General features: G+C 36.0%; 1 protein-coding gene across 1 annotated transcript in view; it reads right to left on the minus strand.

Annotated features, from left to right (window-relative positions):
- LOC123516653 (ras-related protein Rab-7a-like) overlaps positions 1-13290 on the minus strand; it is a 38675-nt gene that overhangs the window by 10206 nt on the left and 15179 nt on the right. The window contains exon 7 of the mRNA XM_045276255.1: positions 3141-3147. Within this exon, the coding sequence (XP_045132190.1) occupies positions 3141-3147 (7 nt within the window). The remainder of the gene's footprint in view (positions 1-3140; positions 3148-13290) is intronic.

The following is a 13290-nucleotide window of genomic DNA, read 5'->3' on the forward strand; positions in this document are numbered from 1 at the left end:
TCATATTCTTCTCTCAGGATCAGTTTCTCATTATCCACTTGGTCCATTCCGTTGATCAATTTATAGACTTGTATCAGGTCTCCTCTCTCCTTCTTTGTTCCAAGGTTGGTAGATCCATAGCCTTTAGTCTCTCCTCATATGTCATCCCTTCAAGTTCTGGGACCATTCTTGTAGCCATTTTTGTAGCCTCCAATTTCCTTATGTGTTTCTTTTATGAGGGGTCCACACTACTCCTGCATATTCCAATCTGGGTCTTATTATAGTATTTATCAATTTCTTCATCATTTCTTTGTCCATGTAGTGAAATGCTACTCCAATATTCCTCAGCAAATTATATGTTTCTCTAAAAATTCTATCAATATGGCTTACTGGTTGATTGTTTTCTTCCATCGTCACTCCTAAGTCCTTTTCCTTTTTGACTTTCTCCAGTTCTACTCCATCTCCCATCTTATAGATTCCCACAGGTCGTCTTTCACTCTTTCCCATTTCCATGACATGGCTTTTGTTCACATTGAATTCCATTTCCCACTTCTTACTCCATTCCCAGATCTTATTTAGGTCTTCTTGCAGTATTTCACAATCCTCCTTTTGCTTTATAACTCTGCACAGTTTCGTATCATCCGCAAACAAATTTATGTAGCTGTTCACTCCTTCTGGCATGTCGTTAATATAAATGAGGAAAAGTATTGGTGCCAATACTGACCCCTGTGGCACTCCGCTTTCTACTGCTCTCCACTTGGACTTCATATCTTTAACTACCGTCCTTATTTCTCTCCCTCAAATAATTTTCTATCCATCTCAATGTGCTTCCTTTTAAGCCACCCTTCTCCTCTAACTTCCACAGTAATCTTGCATGTGGCACTTTGTCAAACGCCTTTTTAAATCCAAATAGATGCAGTCAACCCATCCTCTCTCTCTTGTACTCTATCAACTATTCTAGAATAGAAACTCAATAAATTAGTTACACAAGACCGTCCTTTTCTAAAACCAAATTGGCTATTTGATATTAATTTGTTGTCTTCAAGGAACTCGATCCATTGTTTCTTTATTATTCTTTCACACATCTTGCATATTACACTAGTTAGTGATACCGGTCTGTAATTTAAAGGTTCTTCTTCCTTCCACTCTTATATATGGGAACCACCTCAGCTCTTTTCCATTCTACTGGCACTGTTCCATTTTCTATTGAGCATTTTATGATGTTGTATATAGGACTTGCTAGTTCTTCCCTACATTCTTTCAGTATTCTGCCTGAGACTTCATCCGGTCCCATTGCCTTCTCTTCATCCAGTTCCTTCATTAACTCTTTTATTTCAAGCTTGGTTACTTTAATCTCTTTCATATAGATTGTCTCTATTACCCTGTGGCCTCTCAAATTTGGATTCTTTAGTAAAGACCTCCTGGAATTTTTATTTAATAGTTCTGCCATACTTTTTGGGTCTTCCACCATCCCGTTCTCTCCTTTTAACCTTTCTATTGTTTCTTTTTGCCTAATTTTTCCATTTATGAATCTATAGAACAATTTTGGTTGCTCCTTACATTTTTCGACAATATCTTTTCAAGTTCTTTTCCTCTTCCTTCCTCACCTTAACATATTCATTTCTCGCTGCCTTGAAGTTTTCCTTGTTTGTTGGATTCCTATTTCTCCTCCACCTTTTCCATGCTCCATCTCTTTTCTCCTTTGCCCTAGCACACCTTGCATTAAACCAATCTTTCTTTCCTTCTTCTTTTGGTCTATATTTTGGGACATATTCCTGACTCCTGTTTTGTATATTTCCAAAAATAAGTTATATTTGTCTTGCATTGTCTCTGAGTTTTCCATCTCCTCCCAGTCTACGTTTTTAAAATAGTTCTTGAGATTCTCAATATCAGCCTTTCTGTAATTTAATCGGTCTCCTTTGTATGAATCGTCTCTATCTTCCTTTCCTTCTTCTATATCTATTTCTAATATTGCATGGTCACTCTTTCCCAATGGGCACTTATATCTTATATCATCATTCATTTGTATACCCTTGTAAAAACTAGGTCCAATCTCGCCGCTCGTCGTTTCCTCTGAATCTTGTGCATTCCTTTACTCTCTGGTCCATCATATTGTCTATCATTAGGTTCAAGAATCTTTCTCCCAGGCTTCTTCCCCATACCACTTTCATAATTTTCCCAGTCCACTTCTTTACAGTTGAAATCTCCTACTAATATCACTTTTCTCCTTTCTTTAACGATTCTCATTAGACTCCTTATTGTGTCATCTATCATGTCTTTATATTCTTGATTGGTCCATGAATTTGTTTTTGGTGGCACATATGTTACAATGATTGTTAACTCTTTTTTATTAATATGCATCTTAATATACAATACTTCTGCTTTTCCTTCCCACATTCCACTTGGTTGATCACTATCTCCTTCCTTAACATTATCATGACTCCTCCTCCTCCTTTACCCACTCTGTCTCTTCTCCATACATTATACCTATTATCCAAATCTATTTTGATTGCCTCATTTAGTTTTGTTTCAGCCAGGCATACAATATCTGGATTTTCTTTCCTTATGTAATCTCTTAATTCTAATTTACTTGATAAAACCCCGTCTATGTTCGTATACATCATTTTTAGTCTTTTGCCTTTATCATTTTTAGTTAAACTTGTTCCACTTTTTTCTCTTCCTTCTCGTTTATATACCATTTCCTTATCCTGTCTCCTAGAATTCTCCAAAAATGCCTTCTTCTCCTCTTCTGACCTTTCATTATTCTTTTCCTTACTGCTGCTGCCAGTTCATTGTATCTCTTCCTTTCTTCCTCATTTCTATTTTTCTTTATATAGATATCCTTGCAGCCTTCTGTTTCTCTAAGTTTTGTTGTTCTATATAATATTTCTTCTGTTGCTGCTTGTGATTTTAGTAGTATTTTAATTGGTCTCGTTTTTCCTTCTTGATATGGTCCCATTCTGTTTATTTCTTCTACTTCCTCTTCCAAGTTCTGCCTATCTTCGTCATTAAGATTCTTCAGTAGGTCTTTGACTGATTTCATTTCTTCTTTTTCTTTTTGGTCTATATTTTATATTTTTTCTTTTATTCCAAATACGACTACACTCTTCTTTTTTCTGCAATTTCTCTAACTAGATTTTCTTTTGTCTTGAGGACTCCTATCATTTTGTTTGTCATATTTTCTTCTTTTCTTTAAGTTGTTCTTGAATCACCTCCTGAAAATCGGCCTTATCTTTCTTATCTTGGACTCTCCATGCTTGTACTTCTTTTTAATCACGTTCTGTACTCTTTCCTCTTCCTTGTTTACTAGATCTTTCAGCTTCTCCTTTTCTTTCTCGGCTTTACCGAGTCCTTCTTCCATCTGCTTCTTGTAGTTAGCTACTTCCTTTTTTAGTTCTTCGTTTTCCGCTCTTAGCCTAGCTTCATTTTCTTCCACTTTTCTTATCCTTTCTCTCAGTCTTATAAACTCCATTTCCTGTTCTTTATTCTCTTTCATTTCCATCTTCTCCTTTATCAGTTTATCTAGTTTACATTCAATATTTGACACTCTCTTAAGTAGTGAAGTTGTCGTCATATCGAACCCTTCGAATACGCGTTCTCCCTCACCGACATAGTCATCATCAGCCCCTTCTCTATTCTCATGTCTGCATTTGGATGGAATATCTTTTTCACTCATTATTCCTTACTAATTGATTTCATGGAGAAAAAAAAAAAAAAAAAATGAGTCCACACTACCTGCCCAGGCCACTGTAAATACTATACAACAGGTGTAGTGAAGATCAGCTGATCGTCGGAACTGCGCCAGTGCGTCCGTGTGTGTGTGTGTGTGTGTGTGTGTGTGTGTGTGTGTGTGTGTGTGTGTGTGTGTGTGTGTGTGTGTGTGTTTTTCTTTTTTTTTTTTATGAAATGTCATAGTCTGTCTATGCTTAGATAGCTCCTGGGATTTGGTCAGGGTAGTGTCTTAGAGGAATGCATGTTTGTCATATCATAAGGAAAACTGTAAGTATGGTTTGAACTCAGTACTTAGGTGTTATAAGTATTTCCAATACCATAATCCTTCCTGCAGCCTACTCAGCGTGTGGAGAAAACGGGCCGTTCCCTCGTCTCATTGCAATACACACATACATCCACACAAACGGACACACACATGCCAGGTGCCTTTATACCTTTATTAATAGAATATCCAAGTGGCTTACTCATTCAAACAAGAGTCAAAACTCCACTTGTGAATTGTATTCACATTGATAAAGCCTATGAAGCACGACTGCAAAATAAAATAAATACAAACTGCAGCACTGACGTGTTCGATTTCGGCGATTGGACAAGTGATTCCGTAATATAAACAACAGGTCCAAAACATGCCGTCACCCGCCACTAAAACAAGAAGAGATGGACTGTTTTGCTGTGTATATGTATTTACTTATGGTGTTTTCCTTTACATAGTTTTAAATTTGTGGTGAGTGCTCCAGCAAATTTGTAATGAGTGGTGAAACAATAGTGTCTTATAGGCTCCTTGCTTCTTATGTTTTTGTATTCAGTGGTCGGGTATATGGTGAATACGTTCTTGTATGAGAATGACTTTTTTTTTCTTAGAAATTTCTTTCAAATATTTGGGTGCGTCTTCCAAGATGCAAGATGCAAGCTGTAAAATACGGTATATATATATATATATATATATATATATATATATATATATATATATATATATATATATATATATATATATATATACAGTAAGGTCCCGGGTTACATCGATCTCGAGTTACGTCAAACTCGTAGTTACGTGAGTCCACTATAAGGCAAATTAAGATTAAAAAAATTGAAAATTTATAAATCGTAAAGCGCAGTATTTATTGTTATTGTTGGCCGCCAGGCGTCACTAGTGGTTACCCGTCACACCGCCCGCCTCACGCTTGAATACAATAACACCCTGCCTCAGTTCCAACACACCGTTGCCCCTGGCAAGAGTGTTATCCTACTTCTGCGTTTATTGACTCAAGTTCTTAGTATCTTGCTCAATGGCACCAAAGAGAAAACTCCTTAGTGACAGCATTGATGCTAAGAAAAGTGATGCTAAGAAAAGCCCGTTACCATGACAACGGGGAGGTTGACGACCTTGAGGGCTCGCGCACCCACCATCACAACAATAACAACTCCGGAGCCTTCGCCTGGGCCACACCACACTCGCAGCTCACTTGCACCGTCTGCGCCTGTCTGCTGATCCCTATTGCCCTTTCCTATTGCATTTCCTGCTCCGCTGCCCACGCTTCTACTCCCACCGCACTGCACTACGCTCCCAGCTATCCGCCCTGGGCATCACAACATTCGACCTGCCCACCCTCCTGGCAGCCTCAGGCATCCACCCCTCTCAGGAACCTGCAGTCCTTCGCGTTCGCGGCACTAATCAACAACAAAAACAAGCTTGTGTTTCATATTCCTACATAGTTGTAAATAATATAACAATATAACCTTTTACTTACCTGAATGACCATAAACAATGATTGGTTGAAAACTCGATAATATGCTCTGAAATGTACGGAAACTCGAGTTACGTACAAAATCAACTTACGTCATGTTTCAGGAACGTAACTCTGGCGTAAACCGAGACCTTACTGTATATATATACACATACAAAGGGAATTCTTGCAATTCGACAGAATTATGGCGGTTTTTCATCGGTTGAATCAGCATTAATTTGAATTGTGAAGCAATTTTTCCCATTGGATACTTAAGAATTAGGGAGATAGGGACCAACCTCCAGCCTGGATGCCCCAAAACATCACTATAACCTTTAAAAAACACTAATCTAGACTAAATCAGTACTGTTAAAGGCTTCATTCATATCTAACTTTTTTTATTAAACATATTAGGGTGCTGTACAGTACATTTTTGGAAATAAAAACACTTGCATGATGCAGTGGTCTCGCGGTACTTATCCCTGTTCTTCCAAATTGTTGATACTGTTGATCTAAGGACACCCATATATATATATATACTGGCAACCCCCGCTTAACAAAGGTTCACACAACGAAATTTCGCTACAACGAACATTTCCTTTTACTACTGCTCGTATAAAGATCACCAAACTTGCTTTAAAAAAATTTATCCAGTAATTTTTTCCAAGTTTAAAGCCCTGCTGTATCACATAAGCCAACAGGCTTTTGAATACACCAGCGACTCTCGTGGACAAAACGCGCACCACTCACTCCCCTACCCTTCCCCACTCTTAACTCAAAACAAAAACAGGGTCCAGCAGCAGCTCATAATCTAATGCTCAACATGCCACCAAAACGCCCTACAACCAGCCCTGTAATGTCGTCTAGCGTTGCTAAGAAGAAAAGGAAGTCTCTTACTCTTGAAGTGAAGCTGGATATTTATCACAGACACGAGGCAAGAAAACTAATAGCATTGCTATTGGCTTGACTCTATCTACTGTCTCAACTATTTTCAAGTCAGCAGACTCTATTAAGGCGGCTGGTGAGACCGTATCTTCCTTACAAGCTAAAAGAACCACCTGAACTCGTGACTCTGCAATGGATAAAATGGAAAGCCTTGTGGAAACGTGGTACATAAGTTTTGTTGTATGCAGTACAATGATGCGTCTTTTGTTTACATTCTACAGGTTGCCAGCTAGTGTCTTTCCCACTCCACTCTCCCTCCCTTCATAAATTTAAGATCATCAACATTATAAAGTTATTTACATACATACATTAGTGTACATTATAATGGCTTAGTCTTAAATTAAACTGCTTAAATGTTTAACTTCATAATTTTTACTTTCATTAAACCTTTTACTGTACTATGATGCACTCTCGCTTTGTTTATTTTCAATGGGAGTTCAAGTCAGGTGTCAAACTTGTTATAATTGGTTCGCTTAACAAAAATTCACTCAACTAACGTTTTTTTTTGGAACGTAACACATTTGTAAAGTGAGGATTGCCTGTACACACACACACATAAATATATATATATATATATATATATATATATATATATATATATATATATATATATATATATATATACAGTAATACCTTGAGATACGAACGCCCCAACATACAATTTTTTTTTTTATACACAATAAAAAATTTCATATAATTTATGTCTCAAAATATGAAGATATTTTTAAGGTACGAATAGCCATCGGTAGATGGGGCAGTGATCACTTGGCTACCAGCGTCCACCCGAACATTCAGCCTGCGTTGTGTATTGTTGTTCATCTTTTGTACATGTATGTGTCTGTGCTCCTCAGCAGTGTGTATTTTTTCTTAAGTTTAGTGAACTCAAGACCCCATGATCATGGATCCCAAAAGTAAAAGTTTTGACGAGAAACATACAAAATAGCCTGTATTCACATACAGGGGATCCTCGCAATTCGACAGGGTTAGGACGTTTTTATATCAGTCGAATTAGCATTTATTCGAATGGTGAAGCAATTTTTCCCATAAGATACATAAGAATTAAGGGGGATAGGGACCAACCCCCCAGCCTAGATCCCCCAAATCATCACTATAACCTCTAAAAAAACACTAACTTAGACTAATCCAGTATTATTAAAGAATTCATTTATATCTAACTTTTTTTTTTTTTATTAAACACATTTGGGTGCTGTACAGTACATTTTTGGAAATAAAAACACGTGCAGCAGTCTCGTGGTACTTGTCTCTTCTTCCAAATTGATGATACTGTTGATCTAGGGACACCCATTTGCGCTGCAACCACACTGTGTGCTATACCTGCCTCACACTTTCTTATAAGCTCAAGTTTATCTTTGAAAGGCAGGAAATTGTGTTTCTTAGGGCTAGAGCTGGAGGTGGCTTTGCGAGGAATGGTCTAAATGGCAGGGAGGCAGGAGGTGGAACAGCAGAGCTTGGCCTACATGGACAACGCCTGGGGCGAGAGACGCAGAGGAAGCGACACACAGGCAATGTTGTCAGATTTTCCTAATGAAAAGTAGCAGAAGTATGCTTAAAAAATAGTGGATTTCACCACTATCCGCTCACATTTCTTTCCATGGGGTTAGGGGGAGGTGAATGGAGTCCTCTTTCAAGATGTACCATTTCTTCCACAAATTTTTTTTCTGGCTTTTTTTTTCATAAATTATTTCCATTCTTACCTAAATTTAACCAAAATATTTTTTTCTTAACAAAACTTAATTAATTATTCTTATTGCCTTAAAGATTTTTCCTTTCACTTCCTCTGCATCACTTTTTTTAAAGATTTGCATTATCTAGTAAGTCATTTTCTTGAAGTACAGGTGAGGTGAGAGAAACGTGATGTCATCAGTTGCCTACTCACCACAAAAAAGAAGCACCATAACTACACCATTCTCTATGTCACGGTTAATATTACTACTATTATTATTATTCATACTTTTATTAATGTTGTTAATATCATCATTATTATTGTTAACATTTAGAAAAATTACAAATGAAGCCCAATAATGTCATCAAGCAGCCCAAACATATCATGAATTAAGTAGCCAAAAAAATTGCAGGTAGCAGATTATGAATTTAAGTAGTGCATACCCTTTAAAAGTAGCCCAATCGGCTCCTTTTCACCCAATCTGTGCGGCACAGGGTAGAGTCGGTTAACACTTCTGCCTGGCGGGCTGGGGACGAATTTGTGGTGGCGGCGAATTTAACCAGGTGAGTGGCGTGCAAGATATGAATGTCGAATTTGCGAGTCAGTCGGTTGAACCTTGAGGATTGGGTATTAATTAATTGAGTTCAAATTGGCCATAATTCGAACTGCGAACAGTCGAATCACGAGGATCCCCTGTACTGATTACCCTTGGAAATTCAATAAACGAGCGAGTACAAATGGTATTCTGCCCACAAGCAACTCTTTCTCTTTCCAATGCAAAGAACCAGAAGTCTCTAGATGTTATGGTTACCAAAATATCACAGGTTGAATGAGGTGGTATCATCAGTGTACGTGGCCTTGCATCCGATCGTGTTCAGCGGCCTTGGCTAGAGCGATAGAAAGCAGGCACCCTTGTATCCTCACTCTCTTTCTCTCCATTCTGATACCACTCCCATTCAAAAGTTGTATCCCCGTAACATGGTGAGAGACCCGAGGTGTAGAAGTAAGGCGTGCGGGAGAGGTGGCGGAATTGGACACCATGAAACCACTGTCGCTCCCACCATACATCATGAGAGTTGGTGACACAGTGATGTATAGCATATGTTTACTCCTGATGAGTGTTGCCAGCTCACAAGCAAAGAAAACGGAAGGAAAATAGCCAAAATATAGCCATAAAAAGCATAAATGTCTATCAACGTGCCCTGAGTCTTGCGTGATGAACATCTATTGACGTGTCCTGAGGATTGAGGGTTAAGTTGTTATTTGGGGCAATATAGTACGTTTATATCATGCATACAATAAACATTGTATTTATCTTATATTAAATCTATATTTGGTTGGTATTTAAAGCATGTTAATTTTTGGGGGGTAAATTTGTATTACAAGAATGAATTAATTCTATTTCCATTAATTTCTATGTGAAAAATCTATTTGATATACAATTTTTTTGATATACAATGATCGTCACGGAACGAATGAAATTCATATGTCAAGGTACCACTGTATATATATATATATATATATATATATATATATATATATATATATATATATATATATATATATATATATATATATATATATATATATATATATATATATATATATATATATATATATATATATATATATATATATATATATATATATATATATATATATATATATATATATATATATATATATATATATATATATATATATATATATATATATATATATATATATATATATATATATATATATATATATATATATATATATATATATATATATATATATATATATATATATATATATATATATATATATATATATATATATATATATATATATATATATATATATATATATATATATATATATATATATATATATATATATATATATATATATATATATATATATATATATATATATATATATATATATATATATATATATATATATATATATATATATATATATATATATATATATATATATATATATATATATATATATATATATATATATATATATATATATATATATATATATATATATATATATATATATATATATATATATATATATATATATATATATATATATATATATATATATATATATATATATATATATATATATATATATATATATATATATATATATATATATATATATATATATATATATATATATATATATATATATATATATATATATATATATATATATATATATATATATATATATATATATATATATATATATATATATATATATATATATATATATATATATATATATATATATATATATATATATATATATATATATATATATATATATATATATATATATATATATATATATATATATATATATATATATATATATATATATATATATATATATATATATATATATATATATATATATATATATATATATATATATATATATATATATATATATATATATATATATATATATATATATATATATATATATATATATAAAGGCAGCGTCACACTAGCACTTTTTCCGTCGTCTCAGGCGATTTCCGTCGTCTTTTTACTCTTCCGTCAACTCTTTCCGTCGTCTTGAGTCAGATGGAACGCATCGTTTTCGTCTAGCGCCAATTTTTAATCAAAATAAGAACTATGGTTTCTAATCAACACTTTTATTAAAAAAAAAATTTTTTTGTTAAACGGAAGAATGCTATTATCATGGCATGAAATTTAAATGAGTTGGTGAATATCTGTTTGTATACATATTTTTTTTTCTTCTAGCCTAGCAATGAAAAGTTCCTCAGTTGTTTGTGTACATTTCCAGGGGAGTGCGAATGTGCGATGCTTTTGAAAATTTCCAAGGCAACTTCCAAGTAGCTGGCCAAGATGAGCAGTGGACAAAACACACTGACGAATTTCTCATAGAGAGCATTAGAGGTCACCGTTGCCTTTGGGATCACAGAACAGCTGATTACATTATAAGGTGCAAAAAAGCCGCAGTTTGCTGGGGTGAATGAGAAGCCATGTTTGTTTACAATCGACAAGCGCGGCAAAGGCGGAAGCAAGCTTGTGTGTGACGGCCACCGTCTGCAAAAGTTGAGTCGTCACAAAATTGACGGAAAAAGAAGACGGAAAAGTGCTAGTGTGACGCCGCCTTTAAGAGAGAGAGAGAGAGAGAGAGAGAGAGAGAGAGAGAGAGAGAGAGAGAGAGAGAGAGAGAGAGAGAGAGAGAGAGAGAGAGAGAGAGAGAGAGAGAGAGAGAGAGAGAGAGAGACAGAGAGAGTGCTAGTGTGAGTGCCGCCTTTAGAGAGAGAGAGAGAGAGAGAGAGACGGAAAAGTGCTAGTGTGACGCGCCTTAAGAGAGAAGAGAGAGAGAGAGAGAGAGAGAGAGAGAGAGAGAGAGAGAGAGAGAGAGAGAGAGAGAGAGAGAGAGAGAGAGAGAGAGAGAGAGAGAGAGAGAGTGCGCGCAACCTATACATCATGGCATGGTGGAAATATTCACTTTTTGGCAACACTGGCATCCTGACCTGACATGAGGCCAAAGCCACACCTGAATGTCCCTTCCCCACTACAATATACTCTAAATATATTTACATACTACATGCATACATATTGTACCTGCAACCTATAGTACTCGATGTCGCAGAGAAAAGCATAAGCAGGTAGTTGGAGAGTTCAGGAAAAGTGGCGGCAACACTAAAATCTCAGCCCAAGACCCAGGAGCCATCTAAGTGAAGCCAGACTATAGTGATAGTGGTGTTATGAAGCCAAAGTGAATTACAATAAAAATAAAGAACGCCACATCAGCAAAGGGAGGTGGTGGTGTAGTGGATATGGTGGTAACCATGTGATCAGGCAGACGTCCATGTGTAGGTTCGAATCCCACCACGTAACGCCTTGAAATTTAGTCATTTGCCGAGTGGTTAAAAGTTACCTATATGTCACCATGATACCCAGGTTCTAAGTGAAGGTGTAATTGCCTTACACCAAAGATGCACTTGGGGAAGTGATATGGGTTGTAACATGGGTACCACTATAAATAAAATTGCCTGCACTGCTAAAGGGTGGAAGGTGGACAGTTCTTCCCATACTCTTCAAGTATACCTACAGGCACTATAGGCCATAACAAAAATCTTAAAAACACTACAGTGGTACCTTGTCATAATGGACCTTGTAGTAACAGATTTTGCTAAATAAGACTGATTTTATACTTATAATCAAATTTTTTGGGACTGTAATGGCAGTTTCCCCCTACCCCACAAATCCATAGTTCCCTTATGGCTGCACAGATGAACACACACGACATGATAAACAAGCCAAATAAAAGCTCATTAACTCCTGCATGCCAAATACCATTGTAAGTTGTTTAGTTTGTAAACAATTTACAAAATTTGTGAATGCTTGCCTGTAGGTGCCACTGAAGTGTCAATCATGGTGAATTGGAGTCTAGGGCTGGTTGGACACGTGGCCTGCCTAAGTGAGTTGCTAGTTATGCATTTCTGTTTGAATGTTGGCAGGCAAGCAAGGAAAATGGCACTGCCAGACTGAGAGAGAGAGAGAGAGAGAGAGAGAGAGAGAGAGAGAGAGAGAGAGAGAGAGAGAGAGAGAGAGAGAGAGAGAGAGAGAGAGAGAGAGAGAGAGAGAGAGGAGGGAGGGAGGAGGGAGAGAGAGAGAGAGAGAGAGAGAGAGAGAGAGAGAGAGAGAGAGAGAGAGAGAGAGAGAGAGAGAGAGAGAGAGAGAGAGAGAGAGAGAGAGAGAGAGAGAGAGAGAGAGAGCGTAGATGTTGACAAAAGTGCAGCAGACAACAAACATAGACAAAATCCCCAATCATTTGATTGTCTTCATTTACAAGTCTTTGGAGGTCTACAATTTCATTTCTTTCTTCTTTTAACTGAGGATAATTTTGTATGAAGTGAGCTAGATGGCATAATGAGCAAATTTTGTCATCAGTACAGTTGGCAGAAAATAAATGATGCTAACAACACAGCCATCCAATTCTCTCTCTCTCTCTCTCTCTCTCTCAAGTATTACTTCCAAGAAGAACTTATTTGCATTGCAGATTACTGCCTTAGATTGGCTGTGAGGGTGGCCATATGATGAATTTGAAGCAAGGGAATACCCTAATGTGAGACTGGGTAAAGTGTAAGATTGTGAGGTATCCGCACTCAGCAGGGTCGCACTTCCCTGCTAAGATGCCATGTTTAGGATGGAGGGACATTTCTCTAGAGAG

This window comes from Portunus trituberculatus, chromosome 41 (genome assembly GCF_017591435.1).
Source record: "Portunus trituberculatus isolate SZX2019 chromosome 41, ASM1759143v1, whole genome shotgun sequence".
Classification (NCBI taxonomy): Eukaryota; Metazoa; Arthropoda; class Malacostraca; order Decapoda; family Portunidae; genus Portunus; species Portunus trituberculatus.